At 42.9% G+C, this 20005-nt stretch overlaps 1 protein-coding gene across 2 annotated transcripts; it reads right to left on the bottom strand.

Annotated features, from left to right (window-relative positions):
- Positions 1-298: 298 nt before the first annotated feature.
- TCF24 (transcription factor 24) lies at positions 299-9110 on the bottom strand. 2 transcript variants are annotated; one of them, XM_050892034.1, is made up of 5 exons: positions 9071-9110; positions 6446-6531; positions 5356-5447; positions 4020-4430; positions 299-1379 (listed from the first exon to the last, which is right to left on the bottom strand). In XM_050892034.1, exons 4-5 carry the CDS (start codon positions 4401-4403, stop codon positions 1266-1268), a joined length of 498 nt encoding a protein of 165 aa, XP_050747991.1. In that variant the 5' UTR covers positions 4404-4430; positions 5356-5447; positions 6446-6531; positions 9071-9110; the 3' UTR covers positions 299-1265. The 2 variants fall into 2 exon arrangements, with proteins under 2 accessions (XP_050747991.1, XP_050747990.1); XM_050892033.1 differs by having other exon boundaries at positions 299-1074.
- Positions 9111-20005: the final 10895 nt, after the last annotated feature.

Here is a 20005-nt window from a genome sequence, read left to right as displayed (position 1 = left end):
CTTTCTTATACTGGAGGCCTGATTTTCTGTGACACTGGATGCTCAACTTGCAATGACATGCTCAGCACCTCTGAAAGACGTCACAAGTTTGACTCAAGATTGAAAGCAATAAAGTGATTTTTTTTTAAATAAAGGTTCTTGCTAGTATTTTTGTTTTCCTTTTTCCTAAATGTCATTTTAAAACTTAAACTGTGAAGTCTTCAGAAAGAAGTTACTATAAATGCAGAATATTACTATTAGAAACTATCCGTCCTGTACAATGAGAAACTGATACAGATTTTGCAACTCAATAAATACATAATGTCCACTGAATAATATTTAATAAAATGTTTACCTCAGCAATAACAAACTACGTGAGAAGTACAGTGTTTTACAGAACAGACACATCAGATGGCTTTTCTGCATTTAGTGTCAACTTTTCTCGCCTCAGCACAGAAGACGTTTAAGTGAAAAATGTGCCATGAACAAGCCAACTCTTGGGGCTCGTTTGCTTCAATGCATGAACCCGCTAACAGACAAGATAAATGAATCCTGAGCAGGCAAGTAGTTGTACTGCGGTAACACTGAAACACTTTTTAAACCCCATAACATGCAACACAATCGTATGGATCAGTACAAGCAATACTTAACGTACAGAGCAGCTTGTGTCTCTTGTACGTAGCGCTGTGTGTACGCAGGATAGATTTCAGCACGTTTTTACTTGAGGTGAACATGCATCCACATTTTCAGGAATAGCTACATACATTTAAGATGATTATCCGAAGGATGAAGCCGCGGTCAGTGGGATTTCTGCCATCGGCTTCATGCAGCGAAGAAAGCGCACGCGGGATGACGACTGCTGTTTTTAGACTTGCCCTTTGCTTTTCGCCCCAGCCGGTACCGCACCGTGCTCAGCCGGTACCGCATCGCTCCTCCTCCCCCTTTTCCACAGCGTACCTATTCACCGCTTGTCCCGGAGGGGATGAGGTTACCTATTCTGCTGGCGGCTCTGCCTTTGCGGCTGCCTCTCCTGCGGGTGCTGGCTGCAGTCGCCGCCTCCTCATCCCCCAGCTCAGATCCCAGCAATGATGTCCTCTATGACAGAAACCAATGATACATCACATTAACTTCATGAGGTATTGACTACATTTAAGAATGAATTCCTTCTCCTCTACAAACCGTATTTCAGGAATTGTAGTTTGTCTGTAGATACTATTTTTTAACTTAAATATATATAATATGGTGTAATAAATAACAAATTTTTTAAAAGCGAGGAGGGAGGGAGATCAGATTTGTGAAGTTGTTGATGTTTCTCCTTGGTTTGCGCTGTCTGCTTGTGCCGAGTGAGTCAAAAACTGTCCTGTAGCTCCAATGTACAACCTGGAACGCATTGGCCACTTCTGCAAGAGAAGAGACAAGCACAGCCCTGAGATACCCCGCGGGATCTTGGCAGTCTGAACGCAGCTCTCAGCGAAGCTTTACATGTTGATGAAATCACAATACGAGAAAATGGGAAACTGTTGCTATCACCAGAAAGTTCCCGTTTCGTCATGTGTTGGAAACGGTCGCTAGAAGCTGGGTAAGGGAACTTCAGCCCGGATATTTTCTTTGGTAATTAATTGCAAGGCACAGCTCCCCCCCCCCCACTTCCCCCCCCTCCCCGTGACCCAACAGACAGGAGGAGGCCACGCTGATCAGTCATCGTACCACAATTTGTATAGTAGATGCTCTGCTGGCAGAATAAAACAAAGCATTCCTCTCTACGGTGCCAGGGATGCCATGGGGACACACCAACGCCGGCAGAGACTGCAGCCCTGTGTGCACACCCATTCGTGCCGGCCAGCCCCCACAATACCGACCGCAGCACAGGGGCTGCTAAAAACTGCGTGTGAAAGGGAATTTAATATAATTGCTCCTTGGCGGTCTTCAGCATCGACAACTTCTTGTTCTTTGTCAGCTCCAATGATTTCAGATGAGACAATTCATCTTTCCAGTCATTGACTATTGGAATCATCAGTTACATCGGTGTTAAATATTTATTCTTATAGCTCGAGTTTCTTAACCCGAGCAAGTTCCTTCCTGCAAACGGCCCTGCAGCAAGGGCGACTGCCGCTGGGTGCCCTTCTCTGGAGAGGAAGCATTCAGCTCCAGTGTGATGTGCTGACTTCAGTATTAGAGAGGTGGATGTTTGAAAAGACAACTTGTCACACACATCGGATGCAGAAATACCTGAAACACAGCCAGCATGCTGTTCCAAAAGAATACAATTTTTTTAAGACACTTTTGGGAACGGGCTGGCGCCTTTGCTGTGTGTAACAAGGGAGAGCTCTAAAAACTAGAGGGGCTTAATACTGCAGTTAAATCTCAGCTCTTCCATTTAAAGACATACATAAAGCAGCAGCATATTCTCACTTGGAAAGACCATACAAGGTCATTCAGTATTTTTATTTCAAGAGTGATGTTATGAATTTGTCACCAATAAGACATCTGAGTTTAAAGTGATTAACCGTATTTTTTGTTCCATGTACACACAACTGTACTTGGATATTTTACTTACCTCACTATTTGTATTTACTGTACTTGATATATGAGTGTAGTTAAAGTCCTTATCTGTACTGGTTGTCTCATATCCTGCACTTTGGGATTTCTTTTGAAGCACGTACTATGATTTGTCTGTGACACTTCTGTTCTAGTGCCAACTAGAAAATTCATTTACTACCAGGAATATTAGAACGATCAGTTAGACTCATAGAATCTTTACAAAACTAAATACAGGTAAATGGCATATAAATAAGATTACAAAAAGTAATTGCTAGATGAATCCAGTATTGCTGTATTCCAGTAGCCGGGCAAATGTGCATCTGGATCATTTAACTGCTGTAATAGCTATTTAAAAGTATTTTTCTGCCAGTAATAGTTGGCAGCTGATAAAGAGTACCGTAAGAGACCCGTGTCCTTTCACTCTGACCAAGGAAACTAACAGAAGCTACTTAGAACTTACTTTGAAATACATCACAGTATTTTTTTTCTTAAATTATAGCCATCTTCTAATTGATTTAAAGGTTTTGCTTTCTTAATGAGCCTGCTAATCATCTAAATGGCCTCAGAAGCCTACATTCACATCATGCTTTTTACAGCGACCAACACTGTGAACAAGAAACCCTCTGTGAATTAGTCACTTTATAGGAATTAGAGATTACTTCACAAATTAATCTTAATTAAATCATTCTGAATTCATCAGACTCTTAAAGAAAAAAAAAAAAAAAGAAAAAAGAAAGAAAAACACCTCAGTGCTCTAACTCACTCCCTGAGACCAGAGCCAAAGAAAATACCCTGCGGTATTTGAGTCCCGTCAGTCACTGAGCCATGCACTGGAAAACAGTTTCCAGCCCCAGGTCCCCTCCAAGAGCAGTTCCCCGTTCACGTCCCCTCTGCATCACCATGATTTTTTTTTTTTTTTTTTGATGAAGGGAAGACAAAGTAAATGCACCAACTAGACAAAGTAAATGCACCAGAAAAGCACTTTCATAGAAGGAATTAACACGTGGCCAGTAATTAACGTCACCTTTCATCCTTCGGCTGCCTTGGCAGGAGAGCCAAAGCAGGCCCAGCCGTGGCTGGGGTCGCCGCCATGGGACAGCGCATCACCTCAACCACGTACATCCGCTACAGCCGGTTCTGACGGGTTTGGTGGGGGATCACCAAGGTTTCCAGGCGGGGACCGAGGAGGTGCTGGTACTCCTCTGGTGCTGCCCTCCGCCTTCACTTCCAAGGGACCAAGTCCCACTAGGTTTGGACCTACGCTATAATTCATGGTTTTGTGCGAAGGCCCTGAAGCTGGAGGGACGAAGCCAGTGAGCTCCAGGACGTTTCCCTCAGGCCCCTAGCACCTAGATGCATCGTTAAGTCTAGGCAGTCTTTTCATGTATTAACTCTAGCAAGGTAAATAAGCTTCAAATCATTAGTTTCATCTAAGTATCTTCAACACTAATTTACTTCTCCACCGAGAGTAGGTGGTAGCTGCTCCTCAGCTCTCCTACCTTGACAGGGTGGAGGTATCCATCCCCTCGGAGGGTACCCAAGCCCTCTCCCGGTGACTCTTCCTCATCCTGAAGGCTGCGAGTGAGGTGTGCGATATAGGTGGTGGCCAGGAGGAGAACATCCAGCTTGGAGAGCTTGGTGTCAGGCGGCACAGAGGGGAGAGTCTTCTGCAGCTCGAGGAAGGCATGGCGCAGGGTTTGAACCCGACTGCGCTCTCGAGCGGCATTAGCGGCGGCGGGTCTGCCAGGAGGTGCCCCAGCCCGCTGCCCAGCCGCCGAGGGCAGGCAGGAATTGCTGCCGGCAGCAGAAGGCAGCAGGGAATCGGGCTCTGCACCCGGGCTGGAGATCTCCTCGCTGCTCTCAGCTAAGTGTCCACAGTCCATTGGTGACTTCCCCTGGCAGGGAGGGTCCTGCAACCAACAAGAGCACCTCTCTAAAGCCAGGCGCCGCGCTGCGCCGAAGCGAACGCGTTCCTAAAAACAAAGATTCTCAGAAATGCAAGTGCTGCCCGTGCCAGGGAAAGCCGGGATGCAGCTGTGCGAGCTGCTTTTCCGCTCGCTGCTTATAAATTTGATATCACACACAGGTACAGAAAGAGAAGTTAAACTCTTCACAGAGATTGGTATTTAATGGGGGTTTTTTTGGACAGTATTGCATGGAGCAAATTTTTTGAGTCACTCGTAGACCAGAGATCACTTCTGAGAAAACCCAACAGGCAACGCTGAGCGGCACTGCCACAGTGGTTTCCATTTACAACCAACTAAAAATTAGGCTAAATGCGATTTTGTAAACATATTATCTGTATAATTTGGGATGTGGGACTGTCTGTGTATTTTCTATTTAGCTGCAATCATTTTATCAACAGTCCTACAGGTGATCAGTGCTCCAGGGATCACAGAAAGAAAAATCCCATTTTCGGATGCAGCGGTGAGTGGAGCCACAGAGCATGGTACCGAGTTTTTGAAGGGCGAAACTTGGTCCACGATTTTAAAGGATCAGGAACCGACTTCTCCTGTCCTCCCACCCCTAACGTTACTCAAAAATTTCCGTGCTTATCCTTTATCATCTTCTACATTTTCAAACTTTAAAAGAATCTTGTAAGCTGTATTTTGCCCATTGGGGGGCAAGAGAACCTTTTGAAAACAACAGCAAAAAACTACTTTTGAGCAAAGCTGAAAGTAATGACCACAAGGTCTTTTCCCAACTTTCAAAAGAGACGGTCAGTCAGCTCTGCCTGTAATGAAACTCACAGTCCTTTAATTCATTCAATTCCGCGGTAAAATGCAATTCAATCAATATTCCCCAAAGTGCAGCACTTCTTAGCTAGAATAATACCTGATCCTGTTGTCCTCAGTCAAGCAGCCCTTCCAGGTCTCTCAGATCCTGGCTTTCACGTGTTGGGAGCGGCTGTTTCTGTGATGGCCCGGCTAGACAACAAGGGCAAGAACAAATTATTAACACTTTTAATTTCATTCAAATGCTATGTAATTTTAAAAAAAATTAAATAAAATTGATGCACGTAAATGACTGAAGATCTAAATTTACAAAAATTAGGCCTTGATTTTGTAAAGCATTTCAACCACACGCTGAAGTCCCACTGATGTCCCTCTGTAATTGCTGCTGATAATGGCAAAAAACCCAAGACAACCAAGTCAAAGATTTCTGGCAGAGAATAGGAAAGATTTCTAAAGCATCCTTTTTGCAATTCTCTAATTTGATGGTTTTTAGAAGACATTATTATTTCGGGTGTTTTATTGTGATTAATTTGCTGTTAATCTGGCTAGTATTCTCTTCTAATCAGGTAATGTTCTCTTAAATAGTAGTACAGTTTGAACTGAAATTATTTGTGAAATACTCTGTGTGCGTTATAACTGTAAACCAAAGAAAAAAAAATATTCTTTTTTATTGTGATATTTATGACCAACATAAAATAAAACTCACATTAAGTCTACATGAGCTTGTCTTGAGTGAGGGCTGAAAAATGGTCCTTAAATTGGCTATTTCCTTTCACTTAAAATAAAAAAAAACTCCCGTGTGCTTTTTTCCTCGGTATTTTCTCACTGTGTTAAGGCACAGTCAGCTCGGGATGCGTTTTAGTGGCAAAAAAATCATCATTATTGCTACTGCAGAGTCAAGACAATCAAGAAAACCAGCAGAGTCTATCGTTTTACGTCTATCAGCAGGATTTCTCATTTGCCATCCCATCCAAATCCCACTGAAACGAGGAAGCCTTCACTGATGACTGGAAAAGTCCGAATTACCCAAGGATACAGACAGACTGGGTTAGTATAAATACCTGCTCATCTACTGAAACACAGGACTAAGGCAGGTTTACACGCACTTTTGATTTTGCTGTGTTGGTATATAACCAGATTTAGAACTAGAATGACTTTGCGCGACATACAGGACGTAGAAATGCACGTACCTAAAAACCTCATTTCCTTGGGTGCCCCTTGAAGTAGGAGTTTCTGTTTTAGGAGCTTCACGCCTACATCGGATGAAATCCTGGGCCTACGGGAAAAAAAATGGCAAAATTTTAGCTGTGGAAATGAGAGATTTCCCTCTGAATTGATTTCTTCCCTGTCAGATTTCCCCATCAAACACATACAGCGAATGGCCCGGGAAAATCCGCTACACAGAAACACAGGATCTACTGTAGGTATGTACATGCGTGCAGCCAAAACATGGTGGTTCCCGCGCCAAGGTCGCGTTCATTACGCGCTGGGGCTGGGCAGCGTCGCTCTTCACACCATTGCGATCCGGATGCGCGCTCTGGGTGCTGCGCTCTCTGTAAACCGAGGAGTCGCCCGAACCTCGTGGTCCAAAAACCTGTTGCTGAAAACTAAAGTAAAAAAAAAATGCCTCTAGGCAACAGTTAGTTTCCATGTAATCGCCTTTAAAATTTTACAAGAAAGAGGTTTAAGAGAACTGCAATAATTTTTGCAAACACCCACCTGCTGCCTGGCGTGCAGAGACCTGGAAATGGGGGTGTGAAAGTAAGTCAAAGTATTTATATTGTTTCTAAAGCATTTCTGTTGCAGTATTTCTAATGCGGGCAGATGCATTCGTGTTTTTAGATGACATTACAAAGACCTAATCGGTTTGAAATCTAATTAGTTTACCAAAGAAAACAGCATAATACTTATTTTAGTCCTACATTCCGCGTGAATGAAATGGCGATGAAGGCAACCTGCCCACATGGACAAGGAAAAGATCGAAAACGCCAGAGCAGAGTACGCAAACTGAAAAGAAATAGGTGGAAACCTTAGATAAACTCCTTCGCAGCCTTTTCAGTTGTTCCTTGGGGGAAAAAAATATAGTGACTCTATATTATTTTGCATCGTTTTTAAAAAGACCTTGCCCTTCGCGTAACTCCGGCAACAGTTAACGAGAACACTTTCTCCGGAGCAGTGACCTAGGAACTGGCCCGTTCGTGTGCGGAGGCAGCTCAGGCGCTAACCCGCACCGCCGGCCCGGGGAGGCTGCGGGAACCCTCGCCGGCTGCGCAGAGGCGCGACCGCGGCTGCTGCCTCCCCGTCCCGCACCCCCGGCGGGCGAACCCGGCTCCCCGCGGCCTTGGGGCGATCCGACGCCGCGACCAGAAGGGATTCCGCGGTCCCCTACCGGGGATGAACTTACCGTTCCCGCCCGGAGCGGGTCTGCCCGCCGCAGCCCCCTCCCAGCGCCTCCCGTCCCGTCCCGACCGGCCCCGCTTATAAGACGGGGCGGCCGGTGGGTGCGGCGGGGCTGGGTCGTACCTGGCTGCCGGGCTCCCCCCCCCGCCAGCCCGGGCGGCAGCGACCGCCCCTTCCCGGGCGGGTGGGTCATTAATCACGGAGCTGTCGGGGGGCGGCATCGCCTCACGCTCCCCGCCCCCCGTCCCCGGCACCGGCAGCGCCCGGGGGCGGGGGGGGGGGGCGCCAGGTCCGTGCGGGGCCCGGGGGGCGGCGGGAGGCTGCCGTGCCGCGCTGCCGCTCGCCCGGTACCCGCTGTTTTTCTTAGGATAAAGTAACGGTTTTGCTGGAGGAGAGTAATTTAATCGCTAGGCTGGGAGCTCGGGCGATGGTTTGTTAAAAGCAAATCCTTTCTCTCCGCTCCGTCGCCGCTTCTCTGGCTCGCAGAAGTTCCCGGGGCTGGGGCGGCGGTCCCCCCCGGGCGAGGCACCGTCCCGCAGCCGCGGGGGGAGCGGGTTGCGGCTGCCCGGGCACCTCTCGTGGGGGAACGGACCCCCACGCGTGGGTCCAAACGCGGGGTGGAAACACGAACGGGATGAGGCGCGACCGGGCGGGCAGAGGGGTGATTTAAAAAGTGAACGGGGAGCAATTAAAAATTAGTAACGTTAATGAGAAGGGACAGTCAAAATAAATACCGGGGGTATAGAATTAGCCCAGAAAAACATTTTGAACGAAGCCTGATTGTGCGATAACAGGGACACAATAAATCAAACCCCGGGCGCAGTAGAAAAACAAAGTCTAAGCGATTCGTTACCGGTTTTGCAGCCAAGAAAATTAAGGACTTAATCTTTAGCGATAATTTGGAAGTCCCGGGAAAGGATGATTTAGGGGCGGGAGGGACGAGCCCGGTGAGGACCCGGCGGGGGGCGCCGGGCACCTGCCTTCAGCCCCCGCCGGCGGGGCTGCTGCAGCCTCCGCCGCTGCCCGGCCCCGGCCCCGGTCCCGGCCGCCCGGGCTGGCAGCGCCCGGTGCGCGGCCGCCGCAGCCGCTGGCCCTCGGGGGCGGCACGAAGCGGGCGAGCCCGTCCCAGCAAAACGCTCTGGCCCGAGTATTTCACAACCGCGCTGAGGGGGACGAGCAGGAGCTGCCCGCGGGCAGCAGCCCCAGCCCCAGCCCCTGCCTCTGCCCCAGCCCCAGCCCGGCCCCAGCCGCCCCGCCGAGGCCCCGCCGGCCTTTCTGCCCTCGGGCTGGTAGCCGCAGCCCCGCGGAGCCGCCTCCGCCAAGGTGGAGAGGGCTGGATGGCAAGGGATGCTATCGGGCTGTTTTAAGGGAGATTAATTTAATTACTAAAACCGAAACTGTGCCTCAACAGTTACCTTTGCCTGGCGCTGGCTGGCTGCCTCAGCAGGGGTTTCCCTTCTTCCATCAGGAGTTACTCTGACAAAAGCTACTCTGTCAGTATTTACAAGGCCATGATTATGGGCTTCACCTGCACCACGGACCATCCTTCAGCCTCCTGGTGCCCAGAAGAACGAAGGCTGCGGCTCCCTGGAGGGCGGTGGAGGCACCCCCAAGCAGCCCTGCCGAGCCAGCCTCGCATCCCGGCCCACGCTTCAGCCCCGAGGTTTCCAGGTCTGCCTCCAGCGCAAGTGAGCATTGCCGAAAACTTTCTGCAGCTGAAGCCTCTTAGAAATTCACTCAACAGACACATCTCTGCTCAGTCAGCCTCCGGGGCTCAAACAAGCAGGTCTTGAACACATCCTTAAACTTGCACTGAAAACACCCTCGCTGACGCCGTGGCGTGATACGGGAGAACCGATGCCGGACTCCCCGGGGAGCAGGGAGACTTGCCTTCCAGCCCCGGTTCCCCTGCGGCTCCTCTTTCATTCTCTAATTGCCAAACGTGCGCTGACTGGGTCCAGCACGCAAGTCTGGGGATCAGCTCTCCCATACCCCAAGGAGGTGTCCTAGGTCTGCCTGCCCAAGAAATGTCTACTCAAATAGGACTTCTAACTAGACTACCGGACCCTCAGCCATGTTAATATGGGTCAACGACAGACACAGGACTTAACGGTAGGTGTCCTAACTGCCTGAGACTTCCCAGCCACCCTAAATTAGCAGATCATGAGTGCTGTGCTCTTCTTCTCCGCTCTAATGTAATTAATGATGCAAAACCATGTACTTTTTGACTTTCCCATTGACACACACTGTGTTCATTCAGCCTCAGTGCAGGAAAGCCAGAGGAAGGAGTTGGAAGAGAAGTGGTGGAACCCCCATTACCGTCTTTTGACAACTCCAAATCCAGCTTGCTGCAGAGTGCGGTTAGAGAGACTGCATAGTGAGATCCGTGAGCGGGGTTTGGAGAGACCGCCCTGGCCGCTAACACTGTTAGCAAAGAAGAGGTGCATTAGATATATATTTATAAAAAAACCCCAACAAACAACAGATGTAAAGGCAGAGGTAGTTGCTCTTTGCCCTGTCAAGACTTTCTCCCACCACAAGACTCCTCCTCTGTTGTAACCGCGAAGAGACCCAGTGATTTCTTGTATCAACCCACTACTTAAGTCTAAAACCATAACAAGCTGCTGCAGCTGTTTCTTCTTCTTCTTTCCCAGATAAATGTCTGAGAATTACTTTCCTGCCTTACCTTCCACAGTGTATTTCAAATCTGAGAAACGCCAGAGTCACAGAAGAGCCAGATTTCCAGTGTGATTTAGGTAAGAAAAAGTTCTACCAGAGACAGAGCGATGTTTTTCCAGGCACACTGTGCTCCCTTCACGTCAAATTATTTTCTGGTTTTACAGCTACAATTCAGCATGAACATTCATGGTGTTTCTTTCTAATTTGTTCGTTTTCTCCCATTCCCATTGCTGTATAAGGACTTAACGAGTATGTTTGTCTGCTGCTAAGGTGAAGCGTGGATATTGGTACTGCTGACGGACAAGCAGAAATGTCGCTCGTCCGAGTAAAACAGTTACGGTGCAAAGCCACACCCGGGCCTTATCTGGTCAGGTCCCACTGATTCCAGCTGTAGCTTGCGAGCAACTCAAAGGCGGGACACAGCCACGGGAGAGTCAAAATAGGTTAAAGTTCAGAACTTCTGCTTCCTGGGGAAATCTCAACATTTCATAATGGGAGTGCATTCCAAACCCAAACAAATATTTTGAAAATTTCCAATTAAATACTTTTTTTCCTTGCTTCAAATGCCGTGTTGTTAGTGCACTGTAGGACTACAGCGTATTCAGCAGTTATGTCAAACATGTTATATAACAGTGTAGCAAAATAATTTTGATTGTATTTTTCTAAATTACTAAAGGTAGAGCTGCTTCTTAATAGTGGAATACGAGAACACATCAGTGCCCCTCCAGTATGCTGTAAGACAGATTTTAACATTGAAAAAGAAAATAGGACAAATGTTTTCAATTTCATCTCTCCTTCCAAATTTGCTGATCAAAGTAGTTTAGCTTCCAAAAATGTTGTCTGAATCAAAATTCCATTTTGAATTACAATTTTTGTGAACATTTTCACTAACCATAAAACAGTCAAAAAATTCAAATGCTATCTCTTACCCCCCCTTTAAAATCATCCTCTCTAGATTTTTCCATCCAGTCATAAATACAAGTATTTTAAAATAAATGTTTCTTTTAAGAAAACACAAAATTTTCAGAGGCAAGTTGCAAAAATGAAGCTTAAGTGAGTTCAGTATTCCATTCTCCCAGCTACCACCAAGAAGCATCCGCTTTTCTCAGTAATAATTACTTTTAAAATATGTCTAAAATACGTATCAGAAGGGCTTCATTCTAGTGTGTGTGTGTGTAAGTGTTAGAGCATAATATTAAGGAGTTTTTCTAAAGACTCAGAGATACTGAGATCCCACCACAATTCCATTTCACACCTACAGATATTTAAGGAAATACTTCTAAACTATTCCGTTGTAGATCGCAAGAAAGATGTCCAATTTGGAAGGGTCTCCATTAGCTCGGCTGTTCTCACTCTGAGAAAAGAGAAAGGAAAACCGGGGTGAAGGATGAGAACCCCCGGAGATGTGGCTCACGGTTTTCCCTTGCTAGCAGCCATGCGAGAAGCGCAGCGTTGGCAGCCAGCGCGAGTGAGCAGAGCGGGAGCTGAGCAGCGTAAGGGCTGGCTTTGCTGGAGCTGGAGAGGTGTGAATATTTATGCCTCAAATGACAGCGCGAATGATTGCACTCAAGGGGAATCACAGACTTAAAATGCAGGGGTTTAGAGCAGGCCACAGAATGGGACTGAGCATACACGTATGCAGCTGGGATGTAGGCAAGCTATTACAGAATATAGAAAGTAAGAGGGAGATCAGATCCAGAGAGAGTGAGACCCACTTTGCTGTTTCACCCATGGAAGACTTCGACAGGGGTTTGCTTTAGCTAGACGTGAGTTGCTTGGCTGCAGCGTTCTCTGTGTGAAACCCCATGGCCCACGTTGTACAGGGAATAATTCATTCAGGTCTTAAGTATTTTATTTAATGTACAAGAAACCAAAATCTTTAAGCCAGAAATACTCGGAAGCTATGAAAAATAAGTCACGCTCTAGATGGCTTACACAGCATAACCCGCATTGAGAAATACTAAAAAGCCATTAAATGTTTTTAAATGGGTGTGTGTAAGGCAGAGGGAAGTATAAGGTGGAAAGGTAACGCCATGCTATAAAGATCAGGAGGTGACTTCCTCACGCGCTGCGTTGAGTCGGTAATCCAGCAGCTGCGACTTTAAACATGCTCACCGAAAGTATTGACATTCTTCTCTGGGAATTGCCTAAACAAGAAGCAACTTTTTTTAATGTATGCTTTTCTGTCTTCCTTGACCTGAATATCATTGATGACGACAGCTAAAACAAGAAGTATCATGCTCGGTTAATACTAATTTCAGTAATGGACTAATAACGACAGCTACACATAAGAGCTTTATTTATTGTTTTGTATTTTCTTATTTTGAAGGCAAATGACTTTAACAGAAGCAAGCGGCACGTCAGGGTTATAGTACCACTCACTGGTTTTGGAAATCTGTTTCTTTATAATAAAGATAAAGATCTTGTTATTCAAGGGGAGAATGCATGCAGGAGTTAAATTTATTTGAATTATCTTCATCAAAGGGCAATAAAATATAAATGGCAACAAAATACACAAAACGTTGAATGCAAAAAGACAGATCCTGATTTCCTTATTCAGGAGAAATTCCTTTCTTATTTCAGAGACGGTCTCAAGCATAAGATGCTGAGCTGACATTCATACAGAGAAACTCCATTAGGAAAGGTTTCATTCCAGGGGCAATTTACAATCTGGGCTTTCTTTTCCTTATCTGTACGTTTGGAATTTTCCTATATCAGAAGTCTTGAGCATTCATTTAATTATTCAAACTAATGCAAAGCAGCCAAACTCAAGTCCCAGTTACTTAAAACAGAATCTGAAGTAAAATTAATGTGTAATACTCCCAATCCAAAAATTAATCAGCACAGGCATCATTAATCTTCTTGTGCCTTCTTTCCTAACTATTCTACATTATTCACCAGAACTTGGAAAAACCCAAGTGATGGACATTATTTTTTAGGACTACAGATCTTCTCAAAAATCAGGTGCTAATAGCTCCGTTCTTCTTGAAGTAAGAGACTACAAGCATGCCTCTGCGTAATTGCTAAGAGTATCATATATGGAAAGAAGCAGCTGCTCAGGTATTCAGGTCACAAACTAGGTAAGACACTGGTTAAAAACAACTCCTTTCTTGAGGAAATTAAGAACTAGGCACCCAGGTTAGCCTACCACGTGCTCATGTTTTTACATGCTTTTAATACAAAGCGTTGCTTCTAAATAAATAGGCAGTCCCCTTATTTTTCTGAATGCTCTTAAAAGGCAGTGTTAAGTTCAACATACTTCATTTTGTCTGGTTTTGAGATTACAAAGACGCAGATAACATATCCAAAGAGACGCCAGTACCTTTCTTTGTAAGCTCTGAGGGAAGAAAAAATAAATCCAATAATGGCCAAATCTTCACATCCTGTAACTTCTGGCTTTTAGAATTCAACTTACTTCTGCCGTTACTTCAGATTCCTCCTTAACCTACATCAGCGAGATCGGAGAAGACAGATGAGATCTTCATGTCAGAACCACACCAAAGCCCCCATTGCTCCTGTCTTCATTAACGCTTCCCAGGACCACACAACATTTCTACAAAATTTATAAGCAGTGTTATCAAAAGCTGCAGACGGAAAAAAAAGGTCTTCACCTATTGCGAGGATATCGACTGATGCAGTAATTTTTTTTTCCCTATTTTTTCCCCAGTGCCAAACCTGGGGCCAGACTAATCTGAATTGACATAACCTGACCATTTGGGCTATTATACATTCCTTTATTACAAAATTGACTGACTTTTTCCACACACAAAAATGGTGATAGTTAACAATTTTTTCCACATAAATTTGTATCAAATACTGATAATTTTCAAGTTCCCTAAGAAACAAAATCTTAGTAATAATCAAAGCAATTTCTCATATAAATGAAATCAGGCAAGACTCAGTCTTTTATTCCAGAACATTTTTCTACAAACTATGTGTAACTGATTATACCCAACTTTACTGGACATGTAATTAGTGATTACTATGACAGTCTAATATATTAACTCTCCAAGAAAGGAAGATCTTATTGCTCCAAACCTCTTTTTGAATTAAAGTATTAGTCTATTACATGGATCATTTCACAGCTGGCTCTGTTTATCTTGGTTTTGATGCAGCAATTAATTCTGCTTAGAATTAAGAGAACAGAAAGATGTAGTTAGTCATTTCTGTAGTCTCTGGTTACAGTGTTATTTGATTGAAGAGGTAAGGTTCAAATACATATTTTTTTAGCAGTGAACTCCTAGAACCCTTCAAGGCCACATGACAAAGTAAAAACTCACTGGGGTTTTTTTTTCCTAGCAAAGTAAAATTTATTTGTTACAGTCACAATAGATAACATTTATGATTTACAGTTTACACATGTGTATATTTACACAAAATATACACATTTATGATTATGATTTAAGCAGGTTCACATATTAATTGATTCCCCTCAGAGCTCTGTTAGTCAGGATAGGTACTTTGCACAATACACCAAGATAAAAAATTGTAAGAAAAACAAGGAAGAGCTGTTCAGATCCCCTGATTTTTATCAGTTACACTCTGAATTACAGTCACATACTTTCCCATATTAACAGATCACGCGTCTGAATCCTCATCCTGAAAAATCAATGGGCACATCTTAAACACTGACTCAATTTTTTGGCTATTTTTTTCCCTTTCTGCCCCAGTCTCAGAACTTTTGGATCATATGGCTTTTATAGCTGTATCACAGGCAGTTCTATGCACTGCTTTATACCTGCATATATAAAGAAATAATATGGCGTTCAATTAACTTACACCTTGCACTATTTTTAATGTGACATTTAAGAAAAATAGGAATTTTTCATTGGTTACTGATCTAAAGTTCAAATGTGAACTTTAGATCAGTAACTCAAACACTGTGTGTGTACACAGTGATTACAAAGCTTATGTATCTATCTATATATTCTGATTATGGTCAGAGCAGTAGCAGGGGGACGTGTTCAGGCACTGATGCCTTATTTTTTTCCCTTTTGGTAATTCTAACACAGCAAAAAGCTACAACAGTACTGCGGATTGCTCTGAAAGCGTCAGAATCTTTACTGGCAAGGCCTGGTCTCACACCTCCTAGGTCCCAGGAGCAGTTTTTGGTGGGAAGAAATACTACCCACAGTAAATGATCATCGAGTTAGGAACCACTAAGGCAAATCTGACATATCCAAGTCTTTGCAACTGGATGGGATGCATCCCAGGGTGCTGGAAATGAATTTGAGGAGGTATAGCTGTTACTAAGTAACTAGTGGTTGTAATGCTGTCCTCCAAAATGTAGCATCTCATCTTGCTAGATGAGGGCAAAAAGATTGCGTTTGACCTCCAGTTTGTTAAAGCAGCTGCTTTCAACTTTTCAGATATGGGAGCATGCCTACACAATGTGTGATAGGATACAGGAAGGCAAATATTGAAACAGTGTTTATATCATTGCAGTAAATTAGTTTATTGGAACTGACTTCAACTGAATAGCTTCCAGGGTTATACTGAAGTTATTACGGAATTTATTTATATATCCCTATTCAAGTAGCAGTCTTTATTTTAACCTCAAATTACTTTTTAAATCTCCCATGGAGATATCTGTTTCAAAAACCTGAAAACACAGCATTATTTCTTTACTTTTATATCCACAAAGTATGAATCAAATTAACAAAGTGATTTTTATAATTTTGTAAATTAGTTACGCAACAAAAAATGTGCAATGCTAACGCAACAGACTAAAAATGTTATGAAGTTTTGAGGTTTTATCTCAACAGTAGTCTAAAAGTACTGACAACAAAGATCTAAGGATAGGGAAAAAGTCTGTTTCATTTATTTAATAACTATTATAGTGAACATGTAACACCTGAAAAACAGATATGCAAAGATTTGGGTTTGCTTTTTGTTTATTGTACCATCCTAAAGTAGTACTTCATTCCTGATACAATTTTGATGGAGCCATTTACGTGATGCAACTCACTCTGAAGTCACTGAATAGCTGTCTCTCTATATGCATTCTGTTTAAAATGTTATTGACCTATGGTTGGACTTGATGATCTTAAGGGTCTTTTCCAACCTAAATGATTCTAAATAGTCATGTATTTTATGTAGAAGGTTTCAAACAGTCTGTGTTTCAATGTTCTTGAAAGTGTATTACAGCCTGCAGACCCAGATGTGCCCCGGTAATTTTTTGACCTACTACTGGCTGACAAGTTGGACGTGCCATTTGGTCTTCTAAAGGTCTAGGAAATAGCACGTATCTCCTGGAAGAGGTAGCAGACTAATGCAAGCAAATGTGCTCCTGCCAGCTTGCCAATCAGCAGGCATATACCTCCCGACAAGAATTTGTCTATATGATATCTGGTCATCCAGACATGTAGGAGTACGTGTGGTCTAGCTGGCAATCTGCTCATCAGGAGATGCGCACTCTCTCTCAGTGATTTGAAAAAACATTTCTTCTTTTCAAGGGCACAGTGGGTCTATCAGTGCACGTGTTCTGTTCATGTATTTTAGATCCTTTCTCTTTCCCAGTTTTGGGCACAGCCAACAGCACAGAGAACTGGAGTGGGAGGCATGAGCATGGCCAAAAAGGGATGCCTCTTATCACTGTCTTTAGGATGCTGAATGATGTGGCAGTGTTAAGTACTAGAGATTTGGCATATATTAAAACGACTTTTTTTTTTTTTTTAATTACCACTACTGAAATTTAAGTTTAGACAGAAGATAATGCCATTTGTATGTCATCTTGCATGTTTGTAATGACAGAGTTACATTTTTCCTTCTAAGCAGATTATGAATTATCATGGGCAGAATCATTCAGCACCACATTCAGCAAGGCTGTAAACATGGATACAGAAAATACCATGAAGGCACACGTTACTGTAATGTTAATTATGGTCCTACAAAAGCACTTCCACTCACCTTTGCAGGTAGTGCATATCCTGCAGAAAAAAGGGAACCAACCACTAAATGGGCTGAATTGCCTGCTGAAACCTTACATGGGCCACAGTAACCAGAAACTGCTAATACCTGACCTCCATTCAAATGGCTCTGCTTCAGCAACACTATTTCATTTCAGAACTTCACTTCACCTCTTTATCCTTACACTTTATCTAGCATTACAGTGACTCCTTTCATATCCTCTATCATGGCTGAATAATTCAACGGCAAGTAAATTCCTTCCATTTCTCTTCCACAGCCTTCATCACTAATTGCTGATTGATACTTTCTAGACCTCACTGAGGAGACATTTACATTTTTCCTTCAACGTCATCACCAAGGAAAGGCAGTGAGATGGGCTATAGCTGCTGGCAAAGGCACTCCAGGTCTGTTCAAAACACGCTCTCAGCTCTGCCGAAGTGCTCCAGCTGGTATCTCCAAATATTTAATGCACCTAATTCTGAATACAGTTGGAGTGCTTGTAGGCTATTCAGTAGCTAAAACCAGCTCTAGGGTGCACAGCTGCAACTGTTCTGGTTTGTATCTTAACTCTGTATTTCTTCTTTTCCTTGCAAGGCTGAAAATATTTTTTATTTTTGAATTTTCAGAGGTTTGCTGAAACTGATATTCAGTAAGAGAATAAGATTTAGGTTACCTGGAGGTAACATATTCCCCCACTGCCCTCTCAAATAAGAGAACTATATTCTGTAAAATGAAATAAGCATATGATTGTAAATGTTATGTTTTGGGTATACATTCATTATAATCTCAGTATCAGCCCTCCCCAAAAAACTGTCATATAATACGCCTTAATAATTCTATTTATTATAATGCCAGCTAGGCTCACATAAACAAAAGCCCAGTATACATGCAGAACATGTACATTCTTACCTGTTATCAAATATACATTACTCTATGTAGATTTCAGACCACACAAATCACCTCAACTCAAGGTGTTTATAAATATCTAATAAATAAATAAATCAATAAATACAATGTTGATAAGAGCACCTGCTGAAGAGCTAAGAAGAGGGAGAACTAACATTGCTCACTGCAAGTGCCTTCCATTTGAACTAGAACTTGAACTCTGCAGGATGTGCACAGTGGCTAGGAGAGCGGCTTATGATTAGTTGGCACAGTCCACTGTACTTACTATATGCTGACTATACCATTTAAGGATATTACCATATTGCTAATCACATAACATGCACTGGAGAGACAAAAGGTGACTTTCCCACCAAATTCTGAATTGCTATGATATTGCTACGAATACCTACTACAATATTGAATTCCATGAGTAAGGAAATGTGGGCAGAAACTGCTGGTTACAGGGTAAGTTTACAACATCAAAATTTCAACAACTTCTCTACTCAGGGAAAATTAATAATAGCGTATCCCATTGGAAGGTATTAGGTATCTTTAAAATAGTTAAGTGATTTGTTTTCTTTTAATTACTTTCTGCCAATATCCATAATTCTCTCTAAATGTTCAAAACTAACTTAAAATCCAATATAAAATTGCTATTGTTTTTATATCATCAAAAAAGAAAGATTAATGACATATTTCAGTAATCTGGTAATAACTGGCTTTTTTCATTGTTCAAGCCGTATGTAATGCTCAGTGGATCTTCGGTGTAGGTTAAAAAGGTATTTAATGCCTGTTTTTCAGTTGCCAAGGTCAAACATCACCTAGCATGTACAGGAAAAGAGGAAACATCTGTTGGAATAATTTATTTGACTAACACAGACAGTAGGATTAAAATTCACTAATTTCTTTGGTCCAGTACTGAATTTCAATTAAACAATACAAGTATTCGTTCAGTTTGACAAAATTTCCTCGTTTTACATGTGGGCACATTTATGCATATCCCTAATTACTGGATCTGGCAAGGTAATACTGTGATGTCATTATTTCATATCTGCGTATACTCTGAGAATGAATATTTCTGTATTTTGAGGTTTTTTTTTTCCCCAAAAAACCATTTAAAAGAATTCACAAACATTTAATTAATTCCCAAGACTCCTTGGTTTCCATGGAATTCCACTAGTAACAAGATTAGAATACATCTCAAGATCAATGATTACACATGAAATTGTAATGTACAGCAACCTTCAGCATCCAGGATAAAAGTCCCACTTACAAGTTTTTTGAAAATATTAAATGCATGTCAGCTGACTGTAGTGTATTCTAACCTTTATGTGAATCAGAGTAAAATCTTCTAGACTAATAGTTAAAAAAAATTTTAAAAAATCACTCAAATTGTTTAATTTGCAAATGTAAATTAATACAAATATAGACATTTTATTCCAATCAAGTATGGAAGATGCAATCTTTGCCTTTCTAGGGTCAAAAAGGATTTCAACAGGGCCAGGATTGTACTCCAGCTTTTTAATACTGGGAAAATTTTTGTCAAGCAGAGAAGCTCAACAATTGGACAGCTTTTTAACATAGTAGAGTAGAATCAGAATGCTTTATCTCAAAGGAGATAGCAGAAGTTCTTACACTGAAGAAAATAACTTTCTGGGAGGTGCTGTACACACGTTCCATCCTTTATTAGGACTAAGGGGAACGGTAAATGAAAAGTGTAGTTTTATTCAGCCTGGCCTAAAAGACAGAATGCTAATAAAGATGAAATGCAAGCTGACAGAACACTGAGCATGTGGACAAACTCATTTTACAATGGAATTAAAAGAAAAAACATGCATGTTTGTATGGCATGAGTATTAGCCTGTACCCCTCTAAAT

Source organism: Gymnogyps californianus, chromosome 2 (assembly GCF_018139145.2).
Source record: "Gymnogyps californianus isolate 813 chromosome 2, ASM1813914v2, whole genome shotgun sequence".
Classification (NCBI taxonomy): domain Eukaryota; kingdom Metazoa; phylum Chordata; class Aves; order Accipitriformes; family Cathartidae; genus Gymnogyps; species Gymnogyps californianus.
This window is presented reverse-complemented; position numbering and strand designations above follow the sequence as displayed.

What these genes read in the sequence shown, in the direction of transcription:
- TCF24 (XM_050892033.1), bottom strand. Translation starts at nt 4,403, where the DNA reads ATGGACTGTGGACACTTAGCTGAGAGCAGCGAGGAGATCTCCAGCCCG. An exon ending in GATACCTCCACCCTGTCAAG is followed by an intron (nt 1,075 to 4,019) that starts GTAGGAGAGCTG and finishes TTTCTGTCATAG; the next exon opens with AGGACATCATTGCTGGGATC.